This window comes from Podarcis tiliguerta, assembly GCF_965153285.1.
Source record: "Podarcis tiliguerta genome assembly, chromosome: 2".
Taxonomy (NCBI): Eukaryota; Metazoa; Chordata; class Lepidosauria; order Squamata; family Lacertidae; genus Podarcis; species Podarcis tiliguerta.
In genome coordinates, this window is record NC_139535.1 from 5814980 (window position 1) to 5835980 (window position 21001).

The following is a 21001-nucleotide window of genomic DNA, read 5'->3' on the forward strand; positions in this document are numbered from 1 at the left end:
TTCTGTATGTCAAAACTTGTTTCAAGGAGACAAGTAACTGTACATATGCCTTCTAGACATCTGAAGGCGAAGCTTTTAAAAAAATGTTTAATGTTTTATTGTGCTTTTAGACATGTTAGAAGCCACCCAGAGTGGCTGGGGAACCCAGACAGGTGGGCAGGGTATAAATGGTGTTGTTGTTGTTTTGTTGTTATTGTTATTGTTGTTATTTTTAGTTGGAGGGTATGCAAGGGCAGCCATGGGGAGCCTTGGCTTCCCCCAGAGGACCATGGGAGCTGCAAGGGCACAAAGGGTTTTGAAGAGGTTGTTGTCCTGTGTTGGGGGGAAAGGGAGTCATAATCCATATTATCTGGAGAGCACACCAGACTGCACGAAAATCCAGTCCAAAGTGCAGCAGAAGCAGAAACAAAAGCTAGAACGGACAACATGGATGCCTATGTGGATGGTGCTGTGGTTTAAACCACTGAGCCTCTTGGGCTTGCCAATCGGAAGGTCAGCTGTTCGAATCCCCACAACGGGGTGAGCTCCTGTTGCTCGGTCCCTGTTCCTGTCAACCTAGCAGTTCGAAAGCACGCCAGTGCAAGTAGATAAATAGGTACCACTGTGGCGGGAAGATAAACTGCGTTTTTGTGTGCTCTGGTTTCCGTCATGGTGTCCCATTGCACCAGAAGTGGTTCAGTCATGCCAGCCACATGACCCAGAAAGGTGTCTGTGGACAAACGCCGGCTCCCTCGGCCTGAAAGCGAGATGAGCGCCGCAACCCCATAGAGCCCTTTGACTGGACCTAACCGTCCAGGGGTCCTTTACCTTTTACGTGTCTGTGTTTAGAATGAGGAAGACTGGAGTAGAAGAAGAGAAGAAGAGTTTGGATTTGATATCCCGCTTTATCACTACCCAAAGGAGTCTCAAAGCAGCTAACATTCTCCTTTCCCTTCCTCCCCCACAACAAACACTCTGTGAGGTGAGTGGGGCTGAGAGACTTCAGAGAAATGTAACTAGCTCAAGGTCACCCAGCAGCTGCATGTGGAGGAGCGGAGACGCGAACCCGGTTCCCCAGATTACGAGTCCACCGCTCTTAACCACTACACCACACTGGCTCTCCAGTGAGGTGGAAAGTGAGGGGAAACTACAGTTCTAGGGAAGGGAATGTACTTTGAATGCAGGGGGCCTCTCACGTTCATTCTCCAGCACCAACTCCAGAGATATTTTCTGCCTGAAACCCTGGGCAGTCGCTGCCAGTCAGCGGAGACAATACTAAACTTAATGGAGCAATAGCCCGACATAGTAAAAGACAACTTTCTCCGTTGCTGTTCTGCTTGGTTCTAATAATAATTAAAACATTGCAAGGCTTTCTTGTTGTTGTTCTCTTCTCTTATCTGGGGTTGAACTAGATGGCCCTCAGGGTCCCTTCTACAATTCTAGGATTAATCAACAAGCAGGGAGAAAGAGGAGTATCACCTCTCTGCTCTTCTCTCCCTATTTTATTTGTAGTTATCTGTCATCAGGCGGACAGGAGTGTACATGCACACCCAAGCTAAGGTCGGCCGAGGGAAACAGCACCCGAGGGTGAGGAAGAGGCAAGTGGGTGACCCAGGTGACCTGCCGAGGTTTGGCAACGTCTAATGGGATGGGTTTTTCGCAAGGAGAGTGGCTTTGGCGAGGACTAAGGAGCTGTGGAAGACAGGAGTGCCTGGCGTGCTCTGGTCCATGGGGTCACGAAGAGTCTGACACGACTAAACGACTAAACAACAACAAGGAGCTGTGCGGCTGGGGTGGGGTTGGGGTTTGGAAGAGCTGCAGGCTAAAGCAAGCAGAGGCATAGCCCCAAACAGAAACGAAATTGGCTGGTTTCTCACCTGCTTTCCAGGTTTCTGCTTCTCTTCATGTTTCTGCTTAGCTGCATAGAATCATAAGAGTTGGGACACCGGGGGGGGGGGTGTCATCCAGTCCAACCCTCTGAAATGCAGGAATCTCAGCCAAAGCATATATGGCAGATGGCCAGCCAACCTCTGCTTAAAAACCTCCAGGGAAGGAGAGCCCATCACTTCCTGATGGAGACTGTTCCACTGTTGAACAGCTCTTAATGTTGATGTTTTATCATGTTTTTAATATTCTTTTGGGAATTATTATTATTATTATCATCATCATCATCATCATTATTATCATCATTATTATCTTACTGTCAGGAAGGATACTGACGGGATACTGTTGTTTTATGATCTTATTAATACAGTGGTACCTCGGGTTACAGACACTTCAGGTTACAGACGCTGCAGGTTACAGACTCCACTAACCCAGAAATATTACCTCGGGTTAAGAACTTTGCTTCAGGATGAGAACAGAAATCATGCGGTGCCCCATTAGCTAAAGTGGTACCTCAGGTTAAGAACAGTTTCAGGCTAAGAATGGCCCTCCAGAACAAATTAAGTTGTTAACCTGAGGTACCACTATACAGTGGTACCTCGGTTTTCGAAAATCTCAGAAGCTGAACATTTTGGTTTTCAAACGCTAAAAACCCATAAGTACCGTATTTTTCTGTGTATAAGACTAGGATTTTTTCCTAAAAAATAATGTCCAAAATTTGGGGGTGTCTTATACATGGGGACCATCTCCCCTCATTTTCTTAAATCGGAGTCCTCCAAAATAGTCTTATACATGGGGGCATCTTATAGACAGAAAAATACGGTAAATACTTCCATTTTCAAACGCGCCTCCGAAGTCAAACAGCTTCTGCCGTTTTTCCATTTTCTCAGTTAAATTTGCAGGCCACCCTTTGCGCCTTGGTTTTCAAACATTTCGGAAGTCGAACAGTCTTCCGGAACGGATTACGTTCAAAAACCAACGTACCACTGTATGCTATATGAATCCGTAGTTGTAGAGTTGGAAGGGGCACCAAGGTCATCTAGTCCAACCCCGTGTAATGCCGGAATCTCAGCTATAGCATCCGGACAGGGAAGGGGAGTCTACCACCTCCCGAGGGAGAGTTCCACTGTCAACAGCTCTAACCGTTGGGCGCAGTTCTTCCTAAAGCTTAGTTGGAAATTTAGAGATTTAATATTGCCTTCCCTTCTGCTACTTTTACGCTTGTATTCTCTTACATCTATTCAGTTTACATTTCTGTATAATGAAAATGCAATAAAAATGTGGTGTTTCTTTTTTTTAAAAAAAAGAAAGCCGCAATAAAATATATCGCAGCGCTAATATTTTCAAATGCCTGCGAAACAGACACACAGGCTGCAATCCAAGTTAGAGGGGAAATCTTTATTAACACAACACACAGACAATGGAACGCCGCAAGCGAGACGATGCTATCAGGCACGGGACAGATAACTCTCGGGGTGGAGAGTTAAAATGAAGCACACCAGGAATCGAGAGTTGGAAAGTCCAGCAAAATAAATAAATAAAAATATACACCGGCATCTGCCTTCAGACAGACCATGGTTACTTCTCTCTCAGTTGACAGATTGTACAGTCTCCCCAAATTCTGGTTTCTTTACAAAGAATGTGCCATCAACGTTCTGTAAATCCTGGGTTGTCACAACAAAACATCAGATATTGAAATCTTCCCGATGCAGGACTGCCTTCAGATGTCTTCTAAAAGTCAGATAGTTATTAATTTCCTTGAAATCTGTCAGGAGGGCGTTCCACAGGGCGGGCACCACTGCAGAGAAGGCCCTCTGCCTGGTTCCCTGTAATCTCACTTCTTACGGGGAGGGAACCGCCAGAAGGCCCTCAGCACTGGACCTCAGTGTCCGGGCTGAACGATGGGGGTGGAGACGCTCCTTCAGGTATACTGGGCTGAGGCCGTTTAGGGCTTTAAAGGTCAGCACCAACACTTTGAATTGTGCTCAGAAATGTACTGGGAGCCAATGTAGATATTTTAGGACCGGTGTTATATGGTCCCAGCGGCCGCTCCCAATGTTGCCTTCCACCAATTTCCTTCTCACACTCACTGGTTCTCCCTCTTGTGATATGGTTTGTCTCCGTTACATTTTAAGCTTAGGATTCTCTGGGTTATTTGTGGGGCCTGCCTGGTGTTTTTACACGAGAAGAATGTGTGCTTTTATTGAAAATGCATCTCTGGGTGATTTGTGGGGCATAGGAATTCATTCATCCCCCCCCCAAAAAAAAATATAGCCTGTCCTCCCCCCACACACATGGTCTGAGGGACAGTGGACCGGCACCCTGCTGAAAAAGTTTGCTGACCCCTGGTCTACAGCCTTCCTTGCTCCTCAAAGCAGAGCTTTCCGAACTGTGTGTTGTGTTACGCTAAGTGTGTCGGCTGCATTGTCGCAAAATGACGCATGTCTCAAAAGTGCGTCCCCAACTTGAAAAGTTTGGAAAGCTCTGCCTTAGAGTGAATCCTCCATTATGAAGATCTGTGCCCTACCAGGGGGACTTTCTCCAATCCAGGGATTCCTAGGATTCACCACGTTTTCCCCTGTGTGGATTTTTTTATGTTCATTAAAGTTTGTGCTCCACCTGAAGCTTTTCCCACATACGGGGCACGTATAGGGCTTCTCCCCTGTGTGGATTCTCTGATGTGACTTAAGATACGAGCTCCCGATGAAGCTTTTCCCACACTCTGAGCACGTGTAGGGTTTCTCCCCTGCATGCACTTTGAGGTGGATGGCGTGGCTCTTGCTGTGGCTGAAGCTCTTGCCGCACAAGGAGCAAGTGTACGGCTTCTCCCCGGTGTGGATTCTGTGGTGCAGAGTCAGGCCCGTGTTGCGCGTGAAGCTTTTCCCGCAGACGGAGCACTTGAACGGCTGCTCTCCCGTGTGGATTCTCTGATGAGAGTTGAGGCTGATGCTGTGGCTGAAGCTCTTCCCGCACAGAGAGCAGGCGTACGGTTTCTCCCCGGTGTGGATCCGCTTGTGAGACCGGAGGTCCGAGCTCCCCCGGAAACTCTTGCCGCACTCGGAGCATTTGAACGGCTGCTCTTCCGTATGGGTTCTCTGATGAGAAGAGAGGTCCGTGCTCCGGCGGAAGCTCTTGCCGCACTCGGCGCATTTGTAGGGTTTCTCCCCGGTGTGGATTCTCTGATGTTCGTTAAGGTGCGATTTGCGGCTGAAGCTTTTCCCGCACACGGCGCACACGATCCGCTTCTTTTCGGTGTCCGTCTTTTCGTGCATTGCGATTTTGCGGAAGCCGGAGGCAAGGAAGGGATTTTCCCTCTTCTCAGTTTCCCTTTTCTGCTCTTCCCACTCTGAACGTCTGGCTTTTTCCAAGGAGACCACGCACGGTGTTACTTCATTCCCATTCTTCCACCCATCTCCTGCTGAAGGAAGGAGAGAAAACTAATAATAATAATTAATAATAATAATAATAATAATAATAATTTTTATTTATACCCCGCCCTCCCCAGCCAAGGCGTGGCTCAGGGCGGCTAACAAGCAATAATAAAAACAAATTGAATGAATACAACTTAAAAACAAGATTAAAATACAACATTAAAATATTGAAACATTAAAATATTAAAATACAGCATCATCACAGGAGGAGAAAGGAAAAAGAAAGAGGGGGAGGGAATCAAATTGGCTCCAAGCCAAAGGCCAAGGGGAACAACTCTGTCTTACAGGCCCTGCGGAAAGAAATCAGATCCCGCAGGGCCCTGGTCTCATGAGGCAGAGCGTTCCACCAGGCCGGAGCCAGTGCTGAGAAGGCCCTGGCTCTGGTGGAAGCTAATCTAACTTCCTTAGAGCCTGGGACCTCTAGGATGTTGCTATTTGTGGACCTTAAGGTCCTCCGCGGGGCATACCAGGAGAGGCAGTCCTGTAGATACGAGGGTCCTAGTAAGATCGCAAGGAGAAAGCGGAGCCTCTAAATGAGGGAACGTCTGCTGCTGCTCACGTCAGAATGGAAGGCAGATCTGGCCAATATTAAACTAATTTTGCTGATTGCCATTAACTAAAAATGCAGAGTGACAGGCCTCTGATGCTGTTTAAGGTGACTCCTATGCAGAACCTCTAGATAAGGATTACACACAGTGGTACCTCTGGTTAAGAACTTAATTCGTTCTGGAGGTCTGTTCTTAACCTGAAACTGTTCTTAACCTGAGGTACCACTTTAGCTAATGGGGCCTCCCACTGCCACCGACGCGCGGTTTCTGTTCTCATCCTGAAGCAAAGTTCTTAACCTGAAGCACTATTTCTGGGCTAGCAAAGTCTGTAACTTGAAGCGTCTGTAACCTGAGGTACCACTGTACTGAGAAGAAACATGGTACTCAAAACAATGTAAGAAATCTATCTGTTAATGTGGCAGCACTTTGGAAATCCTTGCCAAGTGACAGCTTAGTGCATTTTTGTTTAGGCATGTGTTTTATCTCTTAATCATCTTAATGACCTCTTAATCATCTTTTGAATGTTTTAAATACCTGCTTTTAGTTGCTTTTCTTGAGAATTTCACTGTTTTATCATTTTTGTGTGCCTAGAAGTTTGCTTCTTTCTTTCTTTTTTAATGCAATCAAGCAGTATACAGGTTTTGTTAAATCAATAAGCCTTACCCAGGGAAGCCAGAATCCCATAATTCTCCGCCATGACTTCCCACTGCAGAGCTCTTTGGTCCGGATCCAGCAGAGCCCACTCCTCCTCTGTGAAATACACAGCCACCTCCTCAAACGTCACCGGAACCTGGAAGGGAAAGGCGACAATAAAAAACAGCTCCTCCTTGCAGACTATACAACGGATCCTCATCATTAAATAAATTATTATTATCAATTATTGTAAGCCACATCCTGACATCTCTCACCAACCACAGGCCAGTTTGGCTGGTGGGCGGGGCTTGGCACCAGTCAGTCAGTCAGTCAGTCTTATTGCACATGGCTAAAGGCTGCCGCAATGTACACAGAATCATTCAACAATTAAAAGAAAATATACTGAATTGATACAAAAAACTTAAAACACTTATATTATCAAGACATTACCTACTCTAAACAGAACTATAAAAGTACCTTAATATACAGTGGTGCCTCGCAAGACGAAAAGAATCCGTTCCGCGAGTCTTTTCGTCTTGCGGTTTTTTCGTCTTGCGAAGCAAGCCCATTGACGGATTAGCGCTATTAGCGCTATTGGCACTTTAAGGGCTAAAAACGGCTTTTTAAGGCTTGGGGGATTAGCGGTTTTGCTGCTAAAATGCTTTTAGCAGCTTAGCGATTCAGAAAAAGGGGTTTTGGAGCAAAAAAAACCCTCAAAATTTTTCGTCAATTTTCGTCTTGCGAAGCAAGCCCATAGGGAAATTCGTTTTGCGAAGCGCCTCTGCAGATGGAAAACCCTTTTGTCTTGCGGGTTTTTCGTCTTGCGAGGCATTCGTCTTGCGGGGCACCACTGTACAAATTAAGACATTGAACAATTAAATTTATAAGCTAAAATTATCTCATGGCCACTAGTATATTAAAAAATAATGTTAATTAATACAATGTGCAATTATATTCGGAGTTTGGTGATAAAGAAAGAGTATAGCTTGTTGTCGATAGGGTCAAATAAATTCATCTCCTTTACAGTTGGTGGCTACCTTGGCTATATAATTTGCTCTAATTTTCCTAGCAGCAGTTGCAAAGAGGGCTACACGCCAGGGCACATACTTATCTGGGTCTGCGAGGAGATATATAAATCACGTCAGTCACCCTGTGACAACTTCAGAAGGGGCTCGCTGTCCGTGCTACGTTGGAATGGCTTTATTGTTTTTAGTTTGGTGTTTTGTTTCGTTTTTTGGCATTTAATCGTGTTGCACACCACTCTAAAATGGTCTACAAGACTGCAAACAAAATCATTAGGTTTGTTTTCCCACCGTATTGGTAACCAGGCATATGATGTCCCAGATTTTCTCTCAAGAATGTTGTTCTCATCGCCCCCCGCCACCAATTTTGACCAATAATGATTAAGGCAGCAGTTAAGAGGTGTTGCGTTCAGTCTGCTCCTCCTTCTAAGGAACCCAGGCAAGGTGGGCGACGCTGAGCAGGTCAGCTTTGCCCCTCAAAGGGTGCCACGCAGCCTCTCGCCGTTTGTCCTTTGACAAGTAGCCCAGGGACAGAGGCGCCCAGCCTGTCCCCAAACTTCTACCTACCTGGTCAGGTGCCACAGGTGCCCCTCCACGAGCAAGAGGAGAAGGCTCGGTCTGCGTGGCTGCTGGCATGCCTGCACCTGAAATGACACAATGTATGGAAGTGAGAGCTGGGCCATAAAGAAGGCTGATTGCCGAAGAATCGATGCTTTTGAATTCTGGTGCTGGAGGAGACTCTTGAGAGTCCCATGGACTGCAAGAAGATCAAACCTCTCCATTCTGAAGGAAATCAGCCCTGAGTGCTCACTGGAAGGACAGATCGTGAAGCTGAGGCTCCAATACTTTGGCCACCTCATGAGAAGAGAAGACTCCCTGGAGAAGACCCTGATGTTGGGAAAGATGGAGGGCACAAGGAGAAGGGGGTGACAGAGGACGAGATGGTGGGACAGTGTTCTGGAAGCTACCAGCATGAGTTTGACCAAACTGCGGGTGGCAGTGGAAGACAGGAGTGCCTGGCGTGCTCTGGTCCATGGGGTCACGAAGAGTCGGACATGACTAAACGACTAAACAACAATAATGGTGGGAAGCATTGCATTGCTTTAGGAACATTTTTTTTGTGTGTTTCAGGAGAGAGAGAGAGAGAGAGAGAGCACGCACAGCAGTGTGTTGCAGTGGTTAGAGTCTCAGGCTAGGACTCTGGGAGACACCAGGATTCAAATATGCCAGTCGGCATTTGACACACTAAGCTAAGATAGACCCAATGGTCTGAATCAGGATAAGGCAGCTTATACAGTGGTACCTCGGGTTAAGAACTTAATTCGTTCCGGAGGTCCGTTCTTAACCTGAAACTGTTCTTAACCTGAGATTAAGAACTTTAGCTATTGGGGTCTGCCGCTGCTGCCGCACAATTTCTGTTCTCATCCTAAAGCAAAGTTCTTAATCCGAGGTAATATTTCTGGGTTAGCGGAGTCTGTAACCTGAAGCGCCTGTAACCTGAAGCATCTGTAACCCGAGGTACCACTGTACTGTTATTATATTCCTACACACACCCAGCAGGAGCTGAAATGTTCTCTGCCCATTCTTACCTGGGGAGCTGGCGTTCCCTTCGCCCTCCTGCGCGATCCCCCAGGAGGGCCGACTCCGCCTGGAGTCCGACGGAGGCATCTCGGCTTCGGAGGAAGCGGGGACCGATTCTGCTGGCAGCGTCTGGGGCTGGAAGCGATGTAAGGGACCCAGGTGAGGGAGAGGAGAGAAATCATAATAAAAAAGGATGCAAGCAAAAGGCAGATGAAAGGAGGCTTTTCCAATGTGAGGGCCGAATTCCCATCTGGGCAACGTTCTGAGGGCCGCATTGTGGGTGGAGTGGGAAATGCAAATTACCGTATTTTTCGCTCTATAAGATGCACCAGACCACAAGACGCACCTAGTTTTTGGAGGAGGAAAACAAGAAAAAAAATATTCTGAATCTCAGAAACCAGAATAACAAGAGGGATCTCTGCGCAGTGAAAGCAGCAATCCCTCTTGCTGTTCGGGCTTCTGGGATAGCTGCGCAGCCTGCATTCGCTCCATAAGACGCACACACATTTCCCCTTACTTTTTAGGAGGGAAAAAGTGAGTCTTATAGAGCAAAAAATACGGTATGTTTTTGTGAAGGAAGCGGATTTCTACACACACATTTAAATTAATATTTGCATTTGTGTCTCCATCCAGAGCTCAAGGACACATTCCACCTAAACATTGTATTTTCTACTGTGGTTTTGTTTTAACTTTTTAAAAGCTGCATTTGGCTCTCCATCCCCCACAAAAAGCATTTGTTGTGCTGGGCTCTTGTGAGAGGAAGGATGAGATAAAAATAATACTTGGATGAATCTCTCACCTGCTCCTTCTCCTGTTTCTGGTCCTCTGCCCAACTCAGGAGGAAACCTTCGGCCAGGGCCACCGCCTGGGAGCTGGTCTCCGCTCCGCATTCCCTGACCCAGTTCTCCATCTCCGGGGGGAGGACAGCCAGGAACTGCTCCAGGATCACCAGGTCCAGAATCTCAGCCTTGGTGTGTTGCTCTGGCTCCAGCCACTGACGGCAAAGATGGTGGAGTCGGCTGCAAACCTTTCTGGGTCCCTCAGCCTCCTGGTAGCGGAATCGCCTGAAACGCTGGCGCTGAGCGTCTGAGCTGAGGACGACCTCCTCGCCCAGGATCTCCTGTGCGGTTCTTTCCCAGAATCCCCCGCTGCTCCTAGTCTGGGTGACGCAAGGGTCCTGTCTTGCTAGGGACCCAGCCAGCTCCCGCTCTCCCATCTTCGATCCGTGGCTCCCCACAGGTCGGGAGCAGCTCCTTCCCTCACTGCCGAATCTTTTCGACGGCCTGGGATTTAGGGTGGAGGTGAATTCAGCATAGGAAACAGGTCAATTGCACATGTCGCCAAGCGGAGAAGGTACTTTGCAGGAAAAACTGGAAATCCACCTGGTTAAGGATGAAGGTTTCCTCCTGTAAACAAGGCAAGCAAGAGGGAAATGAGAGGCTGGGAATGAGGATGTGGGAGCGAGGGAATTCATCCGGCACAGAATAAAAGCTACAAAATCCAGGAAGGGCCATAGCTCAGGGGTAAAGCAGTTGTCCTGCATGCAGAAGATCCCGGGTTCAATTCCACACAATGTGGGTCTCGAACCCACAACCCTGGGATTCAGAGTCTCTTGCTCTATGGAATAAGCCATGGTATCAGTTCATGGAAAAAATGCACAATTGCAGCGCAACAAAAGCAATCATAAACAATAAACGAAACACCCAAAAATACACAATCTGACTGAACAATTCCTACGTAACCAGATCTAAAATAAAGGTATGAAAACCCCCAAACTATACCCCAGCCCAAGACTATTCTCAAAGAAGGCGACTCTCTGCCTCTCGCCTCTTCTTTGCAGCCCCAAGATCTTTGGGTGAAGGGCAGTATAGAAATTTAATTTTAAAAAGATAATAATGTTGCACATTGCCTATGATAGCAGCCTCCCACACGGAATGTAAATGGCCTGTAGAAATAACTCTATGAATTGAACACAGAGATGCTAATATGTACTTTTATTATAGATGAAAGTCTGTCAGTGAACAACAATAACAACAATAATGTTGGATATGGACCAGTCAATGCAAATCATCAATTTTGCTGCCTCCGACGGAGGAAAGGGAAGCTAGCTGACTAGACGGCTGGTGGTTCGAGCCCCCCCGGGGATTCCTTGCATGGCAGGGGGTTGGACTAGATGACCCCGGGGTCCCCTTCCACGCATCCTCTTTTGAAGCCTGCCTGAATCCGAGGCTGCCTCCTTGCTTTCGCCTTGAAGCGCCGGCTGGGGTCTCTCCGCGAGGCCCCTTCCAACAATCCCAGCCTTCCTTCTCCCCCTTGCCTCAGTTTCCCCACTCACCCTCCTTCCACAGCAGCCCCGGGGATCCCAATTCACCCCGAGGGGTTTGCACTCACCAGATCCCTTGTTTGGAAAGGGGGGAGAGAAGGAAGAGAGGGAGAGGAAGGCTGCCGTGCGTGGGGGGCGGGGGAGGGAGATCAAAGGCTGCCTCCGACTCCCCCAGTCGCGGGGGAGGGGCTGGATGCGACTCTTCCCATTCATAAATCTCTTCCTTCGTTCCAGCCGCCTCTCTAGGAAGCGTGACTCTTTTGCTTTAACCCTTAGCCTGCAAACGCGCCGTGCTATTAAAGCACGACTAACCCCCAAAAAAGAGGAATCCTGGGAGCAGTAGTTTAAGGGTGGCGGGAACTGTAGCACCATAAGGGGGGAAACTATAGTTCCTGTTGCGGGAAGCCACGTGCTTTCGATGTATATAGAGTGCATGCAGCCGTAGACTGCGGTAAAAGTGTATTGCTTAACAGATAACGTGCAATGAGAATGTTTGGAAGTCTTTTTAAAAACCTCAACTACTTTTTCTTCTTTCTTTTCTTTTCTTTTTTCTTTCTTTCATAAATTGTAGTGTCATGTTTTTTGACAGAATTACAAGCCTGGTAGATGAAGGGAACGCAGTGGATGTAGCCTACCTTGATTTCAGCAAGGCATTTGACAAGGTGCCCCATGATATTCTTGTAAAGAAGCTGGTAAAATGCGGTCTTGACTATGCTACCACTCAGTGGATTTGTAACTGGCTGACTGACCGGACCCAAAGGGTGCTCATCAATGGTTCCTCTTCATCCTGGAGAAGAGTGACTAGTGGGGTGCCACAGGGTTCTGTCTTGGGCCCGGTCTTATTCAACATCTTTATCAACGACTTGGAGGATGGACTCAAGGGCATCCTGATCAAATTTGCAGATGACACCAAACTGGGAGGGGTGGCTAACACCCCAGAAGACAGGATCACACTTCAAAACGACCTTGACAGATTAGAGAACTGGGCCAAAACAAACAAGATGAACTTTAACAGGGAGAAATGTAAAGTATTGCACTTGGGCAGAAAAAATGAGAGGCACAAATACAAGATGGGTGACACCTGGCTTGAGAGCAGTACATGTGAAAAGGATCTAGGAGTCTTGGTTGACCACAAACTTGACATGAGCCAACAGTGTGACGCGGCAGCTAAAAAAGCCAATGCAATTCTGGGCTGCATCAATAGGAGTATAGCATCTAGATCAAGGGAAGTAATAGTGCCACTGTATTCTGCTCTGGTCAGACCTCACCTGGAGTACTGTGTCCAGTTCTGGGCACCACAGTTCAAGAAGGACACTGACAAACTGGAACGTGTCCAGAGGAGGGCAACCAAAATGGTCAAAGGCCTGGAAACGATGCCTTATGAGGAATGGCTAAGGGAGCTGGGCACGTTTAGCCTGGAGAAGAGGAGGTTAAGGGGTGATATGATAGCCATGTTCAAATATATAAAAGGATGTCACATAGAGGAGGGAGAAAGGTTGTTTTCTGCTGCTCCAGAGAAGCGGACACGGAGCAATGGATCCAAACTACAAGAAAGAAGATTCCACCTAAACATTAGGAAGAACTTCCTGACAGTAAGAGGTGTTCCACAGTGGAATTTGCTGCCAAGGAGTGTGGTGGAGTCTCCTTCTTTGGAGGTCTTTAAGCAGAGGCTTGACAACCATATGTCAGGAGTGCTCTGATGGTGTTTCCTGCTTGGCAGGGGGTTGGACTCGATGGCCCTTGTGGTCTCTTCCAACTCTATGATTCTATGATTCTATGTGTATTGTGAGGTATACAAAGTACCTTTGCTTCAGTTGCCATCATTTTCTTTTTTTGTTACAAACAAAAACAGAGTGTTGTATAAATGTCTATTTTTTAAAAATAATAAAGATTGAATTTTACAAAAGAAAATAAAATGTATTTGCCCACTCGACCACATAATCCCCGCTCTCCATTGGTATGAAATCAATCTTTTAGTGCGGCAGGTCTTTCACTATGGAACTCACTGCCTCGTGACATCAAGCAGGTGCCTTCACTGTGCTCTTTCAGCACCTGCTAAAAACATTTATTTTTATTAAACCCAGATATGTAGAGTGCCGCTGCATCCGTTTTTAGCTTATTGTTGATTTTATCTTTTGAATGTTTTAAGAGGGTTTTTTTTCCTTCTGATTATTTCACTCTTTCGTTCTCTTTGTAAACCGCTTTGAGGTGTGTTTTTTAAAACATAATCAAGCAGTGTATAAACTTTATGCTGCAAAATAAAGGCTTTATAATGGAAAATAAAGGCTTTTATAATGGAAATAGCAATAGTACCTGTCTGCCAGTTACCTGAGGAGGGCCCCTCTCCGCATACCATCTGGCCCAGTATTTCCCAAACTTGGGTCTCCAGCTGTTTTTGGACTACAACTCCAATCATCCCTAGCTAGCAGGACCAGTGGTCAGGGATGATAGGAACTGTAGTCCTTGGTCATGAGGTCTGCTGTGAAGGCTCTGGCGATCACATACCCAAACCTCCATCCTTCATCCAGACAAGCGAAAGGCGTCCACAGAGCTCAAGGAAATACCCGAGGGAGGCAAAACACACAAAGACACAAACACACTCTTCCCTTTCTCTCTTCTGCATTTTTCCTTTGTATTTTTAGGCCTGAGCCAGTTAATTGTGTATTATTTATTTATACAACATACTATGGCATGTTTTGCACTGCAAGCTTTTTTTTTTTTTTGCATTTTTCTAAATTTGAAAACCAGTAGTGATGTATGGAAGTGAGAGGTGGACCATAAAGAAGGCTGACCGCCGAAGAATGGATGCTTTTGAATTATGGTGCTGGAGGAGACTCTTGAGAGTCCCATGGACTGCAAGAAGATCAAACCTCTCCATTCTGAAGGAAAACAGCCCTGAGTGCTCACTGGAAGGACAGGTCCTGAAGCTGAGGCTCCAATACTTTGGCCACCTCATGAGAAGAGAAGACTCTCTGGAAAAGACCCTGATGTTGGGAAAGATGGAGGACACAAGGAGAAGGCGATGACAGAGGACGAGATTGTTGGACAGTGTTCTCGAAGCTACAAACATGAGTTTGACCAAACTGCGGGAAGCAGTGGAAGACAGGAGTGCCTGGTGTGCTCTGGTCCAGGGGGTCACGAAGAGTCGGACATGACTAAACGACTAAACGACAACAACAACAAATTTGGGGGAAAAAGAAGTCCGGAAAATATCCAGTCTAAATTATTTATACACCACCTTCTGGAGAAGGATCATTTGGAAGATCTGCATGCCAGCACAAGTTCTTTCTGTGCTCATTGGGATTCACTCCATTTTCCCTTCCACGGTTTCTTTCGCGTTAGTTAAAGGGCATGTGACTGCCGAAACTCTTTCCACGCTCCGAGCACCGATACGGTTCCTCCCTTTGTGGGTTTCCTGGTGAGACGTAAGACCCGTTTTCCGACTGAAGCTCTTTCCGCACTCCGGGCATTTATAGGGTTTCTCCCCCGTGTGGATTCTCTGATGGTAAGTGAGGCTGGTGTTCCGACTGAAGCTCTTTCCGCACTCGGAGCAGGTGTACGGTTTCTCCCCCGTGTGGATTCTCTGGTGGGACCTAAGATTGGTGCTCCGACTGAAGTCCTTCCCGCACTCTGAGCACTTATACGGCTTCTCCCCTGTGTGGATTCTCTGATGTCTCTTAAGACTGATGTTGTGGCTGAAGCTCCTTCCGCACAGGGAACAGGCAAATGGCTTCTCGCCTGTGTGTATTTTCTGATGTGAAGTAAGGTGATGCTTATGACCGAATCTCTTCCCACATACTGGGCACATATAAGGCTCCTCTCCTGTGTGGCTTCTCTGATGAATACCAAGGGTGATGCTGTGACGGTAGCTCTTTCCACACTGCAGACATTTATACGCTTTCCCCTCAGTGTGGATTTTCTTATGAGAGCGAAGGTTTGAGCTCCTGCTGAACCTCTTTCCACACAGGATGCACATGAAGGGCTTCTCCCCTGTGTGGCTTCTCTGATGCAGAGTAAGGCTAGTTCTTCTACTGAAGCTTTTCCCACACTCCGAACACGTATATGGCTTCTCCCCCATATGGATCCTTAGATGCGAGTTCAGACTTTTGCTCCTGCTAAAGATCTTCCCGCACTCTGAGCACTTGAAGGGTTTCACCCCCGTGTGGATTTTCTGATGCAACGTCAGACTTTTGCTCCGGTTGAAGCTCTTTCCGCACGCCGAACATTGGAAGAGTTTGTCCGCCGTGTGGATTCGCCGGTGGGAAATGAGGTTCGAGCTGCATCGGAAAGTCCTTCCGCACTCTGAGCACGTAAAGGGTTTCTCGCTTGTGTGTATTCTCTGATGAATGGTCAGCTGTATCCTTTGCCTGAAGCTCTTTCCACAGTCCGAGCATTTATAAGGCTTCTCCCCTGTGTGGATTCTTTGGTGGATAACGTAGCTTTTCCGGCTACTGAAGTTCTCCCCACAGTCGGCGCATTTAAACGGTTTCTCCCCAGCGTGCATTCTTCGGTCTGCTCTAAGGTGCGACCTACTAGCTAAGTTTTTTGCACATAGAGGGAATTCAGTCCTGTCGTTTCCAACGCAATATTCTTCTTTGATCTGAATTTCATGCACATCGTCGCCTTCGGGAGCGACAGGTTTTGTCCTCCACTCCTGCTTTGCCTCAGTTTCCCCTTTCAGCGTTTTGCCATCTTGATCGCTTTCTCCGCCACCACCTGCAAGAGGAGAGGGAGATACGAGCCTCAATTAATGGAACAGGAGCAACTTCCCATGAGAAAAGGTTGCAGCATGAGGTAGAAATCCTATTAGACCCATTATGAGGCTAGAGTGAAAGACAACTGCAGATAAGGTACGAGAAAGGATCTGCACATACTGCAAAAAAAGTGGTTTGAGTAAGTGTTTCTAAGGAGTGCAGGTGGATTATAGAGGTTGGGACAATGAGGTGCTTGGCCAGAGGATGAAACTGTCATGGCTAAAATCTTTGAGGGAAGAAACTGGAAAATGCTGGAAGATTCTAGTTCATTCTAGAAGGTTCATTTCTGTTGCAAATATTGTTTTGACTATTTCAAGGTCACGCTGAGCCAGGAGAGATAAATTTGTGTGCTCAGCAAGCTGCTCTCTCTCTCGCTCTCTCTCTTACTTTTGTTTGTACCTCGCACGTTTGCAGTTTTTACTCTGCAGTTGTTCTTTTTTGTTGTAATGAAGCCTTTTTGCCTTTAGTAAAAATTTTTCTTTTACTGATGGACCTTTGACTCTGTGTGTATTATTACTACACGACGCCTCCATTCCAAATACAGTGGTACCTCAGTTTAAGAACAGTCTGGTTTAAGAACGATTTGGTGTACAAACTCCGCAAAACCGGAAATAGTGTTTTGGTTTGAGAACTTTACCTCGGTTTAATCAGTCTAATCCGAATGGTGGAAGAGCTCCGGCGGCAGGAGGCCTCATTAGGGAAAGCGCGCCTCAGTTTAAGAACAGTTTCAGTTTAAGAACAGACTTCCGGAATGCATGGAGTTCGTAAACCAAGGTACCATTGTATATGCTTCTGGGACTCTGCTATTCATCAGGAGACGAAGTGCCCAGGAATTTTAGGATCCAATCCGTCAGAAACAGCCAAGGTGATGTGCATTTTCCTATATAGTTTGAGTTCTAACAGAGAGCAATCACAGACTCTCTGGACTCTGCCTCTAATGGATTACCACATTAAGTCTAATTGTGAATTTGGTGTGAGCTTCTGCGTTGAACCCCAAAACAAATTTTCTCCTGCATGGGTTTGGGGAAAAATCAAGTAAGAGGTGACATGAGAGAAGTCTATCAAATTATGCACAGAATAATAATAATAATAATAATAATAATAATAATAATTCTCCATCCATCTGCCTGGGTTTCTCTAGCCACTCTGGGCATGGAAAAAACGGATAGAGAAAAGTTTTTCTCAAGTGACCATGCCTCCTGCAATACTTTCAGACATTGTGATATATTTATTATCAGGTTGTATTGCAGTGTTGAAAACCAGATATCGCCCAGCCCTATCTGACACACAAGATATTTTGATCACATTTTCCTGTAAACTCACAACAAAAACCCTCACTTCTCCCTCCAGTGACGATTCAAGAGCCAAGAAATAATTTTTACCTGAAGTCACCCTGTTTCCCTGCTTTTCTCCTTCAGTGACACAAGCAGCTCCCTCTGCAATGGTCCTCAGTCCCTGAAAGAGAAGGAGAAAACATTTTTCCTATTCAGCCCCTGCAGAGCAAGAGAGAACATGTTCACTTCTCGGCATGTATAGCTTGCATTATCCCTGGCATTAATCTCCGGGGAGCCACAACCATTCATTGGGTGATCCAGGAGTCGTGTTCTTAAGCAAAATGACCACTTCTTTAACCCCTTTGTCGACTCTGGACCCCCAAATGCTTCTCTCACCTGCCCTCCCACTTTCTCCGCCTCCTGGTGCCTCAGGAGGAATTCCTCTGCCAGGGCCACGGCCTGGACGCAGCCCTCTGAGCCTCGCTCCTTCACCCAGCTCCCCATTTCCGAGGGCAGCACAGCCAGGAACTGCTCCAGGATCACCAGCTCCAGGATCTGCTCCTTGGTGTGCTTCTCTGGCCTCAGCCACTGATGGCAAAGCTCCCTCAGGAGCCCGTAGACCACGCGAGGGCCCTGGGCGTCCCGGTAGCGGAGCTGCCTGAAGAGCTGGCGATGAGCCTCAGAGCTGCCGACGTCCTCCATCTTGATTTCTTTCGCTTGCCCGATGTTTCCCTGGCTGGCAGCGGCTGGTCTGGAAGGGAGACTGGTCCTGTTCTCTGCTGCTTCAGTCCACTGGCTGGGAACGGCTGCTCCCTCAAAGGAGGACCCAGAAGGCTTTGCCTCGCCCCATGCCCCATCCCCTGGGAGCTGTGGGCTTCCTTCTCCCCCAGAGTGTGGGGCCTGCACAGTCCGGAGGAATTCCTGCCACTGGGCTTCCCATTGCCGGGACGACAGCTCCTCTTCCGGCTCCTCTTTGATACATTGTGGCTCCGTCCAGCTCAGATGCAGTCCCTCTGTGCCCCCAAGACAGTCAGTCCCTTCCGGTGCCATCTCTGGTGCCAGCCTTGCCAATTCTGCCTGGTCCATTTTAATTCCTGTCTCCACACCGGCCTCTGCTGCCCACTGGAACTGGAGACCCAGAGAGGCTGCTGGGATTTCTGCAGCCATTTTCACTCACAGGGTTGAGGATGCCTGTCTCTCAGCTCAGGCCATTTGTCTTGTTCTGCAAATGTAGGAAAGAATGAAATTGTGTATTATTATTATTATTGAAACTCTGGAAAGCTGTTGCCACTACAGCACTGAGCCAAATGGGCAAATGATCTGAGACAGCAGCTTCCAATGTTCATAATGACCTAGAGAGCCATAGCTCATGGGCAGAACATCTGCGTTGCATGCAGAAGGCCACTGGCTCTTCCTTGACCTCTCCTGGCACGGATGGGAACGTCCCCTGCCTGAAATCTTGGAGCCCCTCTGCCTGAATATAATCACCTCCTATGTTTCTATCAAAGACTGAAGGGACAGCATCGCTATTCATAGCCGTGGTACAATATTTGGCAGCACTTCGTTGTCTTTTGGGCCACTGATGGGGAACCTGTGACGGTTCGAAAATGGCTGGATTATGGAAAATGAGCGAGGTCCCAACTAAAGAAGGATGACAACTTAAAGTGATGGAATATGCACAGCTTGCGGACCTAACATATAGAATAAGAAAACAAAACAAACATACGCTTAGAGAAGACTGGAAAATGTTTGTTGAATATATGGGGGAGAGAAATGTGTATTTTTGAAAACGTGGGCAGCATTAAGATAAATTCAACAGTGTAAATAAGTTTTGATGGATGCAATAATGGCATACTGAATGGTTTAGTTTATATAAAATATGCAGGGATTTATGCTATCCAAAATGAACCATGGAAAGAGAAGAAAGAAAGTCATTGATATTATAAGGATGTTTAAATGAGTATTCTAAATTGTAAAACAGAATATATATATATATATATGGCTGGACTACATCATTCCTGCAAGCTGCACTGCTGGGGGTTGGACTAGATGACCCTGGTGATCCCTTTCTACGATTCGGTGGAGGGACCCGATTCTGCCCAACTCTTTCCATTTTATGAATAGCAGAAAAATTACCGTTTTGCATTTTTGCATCTAGTGGGGCTGTCCCTCCCTCTGCCGAGGGTTTCTTGTGGTTATTGTTATTAATTAAATTTGTATACCGCCCTATGCCCGCAGGTCTCAGGGCGGTTCATGAGATAAAATCACAATATAAAAACACAAAACACATAATCAAAACAAAAACAACTCAATAACCCGCCCCCAACACATTTTAAAAGGGCACTGGATGTTGTTGCTTGTGAGTCACCCCCTAATTTCGGAGAATCCTAGGAACAAAGGAAGCTGCCTTCTATTGAGCCAGACCATTGGGCCATCTAGTTCAGTACTGCTGGCACTGACTGGCAGCGGCAACTCTCCGGGGTTTTGTACAGGAGCCTGCTTGAGACTGAACCTGAGACCTTCTACATGCAAGCAGGCACCCCACCCTTGAGCTGTGGCCCTTTCCTTTAAAGGAAGGTGCTGAACCCCATGGTTCAAAAGGAAGAGCTTTTAAAATAGGCTCACTATTGTCTACACTAGGGACGCGGGTGGCGCTGTGGGTTAAACCACAGAGCCTAGGGCTTGCCGATCAGAAGGTCGGCGGTTCGAATCCCCGCGACGGGGTGAGCTCCCGTTGCTTGGTCCCTGCTCCTGCCAACCTAGCAGTTCGAAAGCATGTCAAAGTGCAAGTAGATAAATAGGTACCACTCCAGTGGGAAGGTAAACGGCATTACTGTGCGCTGCTCTGGTTCGCCAGAAGCAGCTTAGTCCTGCTGGCCACATGACCCGGAGGCTGTACGCCGGCTTCCTCGGCCAATAAAGCGAGATGAGCGCCGCAACCCCAGAGTCGGTCATGACTGGACCTAATGGTCAGGGGTCCCTTTAACTTTACCTATTGTCTACACTGACTGGCAGCATCACTCCAGGGACCTTCTGCACCCCAAGCAGGTGTTCTGCCACTGCACAGTGATCCCTTCCACTACCATTCATTCTCTCCTCCTCCTGCAGCCGCCCCCCTCCCAAGTCCAACCAGCCCCCTATATTCCCCCCATTATTTTTTTTAATGAATGCACCTTTAACACTCGGCATCCACAGGCACAAGCTTCCTCCAATTTTCTCCAAAAAGGGAACACAAAAACCCAGTTCCTAGAAGGAGAAGGTGCTACTCTCATTGTGGCCCCCCTTGCTTTCCATTTCCTTCCTCTCTAGGGTGAGGGGAAATGGAGTACTCTGTTCTCCCCTTAACCCTTAAAGAACCAAAAAGGACAGCCTTTTCTACTTGAACTGAACACAAGCAGGTTGAATATTATGACTGTGTTTTCATACATTATAGTTTTTTCCCAACAAAAAGAATGGGGAAAATTTATGTTATATAGAGAGAAGATGATGTGAAATAGGGAAACCAATAGAATTGAAATAAACCTCATAACGGGAATATACAAAGAAATTTATTGGACAATAATACCAAAATG

At 47.0% G+C, this 21001-nt stretch overlaps 1 protein-coding gene across 1 annotated transcript; it reads right to left on the reverse strand.

The window, feature by feature from the left end:
• Nucleotides 1–4129: 4129 nt before the first annotated feature.
• Nucleotides 4130–20760, reverse strand: LOC310672906 (uncharacterized protein). Its single transcript, XM_083430559.1, has 9 exons — nt 20603–20760; nt 17826–18651; nt 17538–17610; nt 14708–16117; nt 9878–10398; nt 9087–9213; nt 8065–8141; nt 6506–6632; nt 4130–5281 (listed from the first exon to the last, which is right to left on the reverse strand). Exons 2-9 carry the CDS (start codon nt 18594–18596, stop codon nt 4353–4355), a joined length of 4035 nt encoding a protein of 1344 aa, XP_083286685.1. The 5' UTR covers nt 18597–18651; nt 20603–20760; the 3' UTR covers nt 4130–4352.
• Nucleotides 20761–21001: the final 241 nt, after the last annotated feature.

What these genes read in the sequence shown, in the direction of transcription:
- LOC310672906 (XM_083430559.1), bottom strand. Translation starts at nt 18,596, where the DNA reads ATGGCTGCAGAAATCCCAGCAGCCTCTCTGGGTCTCCAGTTCCAGTGG. An exon ending in GGGAAACAGGGTGACTTCAG is followed by an intron (nt 16,118 to 17,537) that starts GTAAAAATTATT and finishes CTCCTCTTGCAG; the next exon opens with GTGGTGGCGGAGAAAGCGAT. An exon ending in AGGGAACGCCAGCTCCCCAG is followed by an intron (nt 8,142 to 9,086) that starts GTAAGAATGGGC and finishes GTGTCATTTCAG; the next exon opens with GTGCAGGCATGCCAGCAGCC.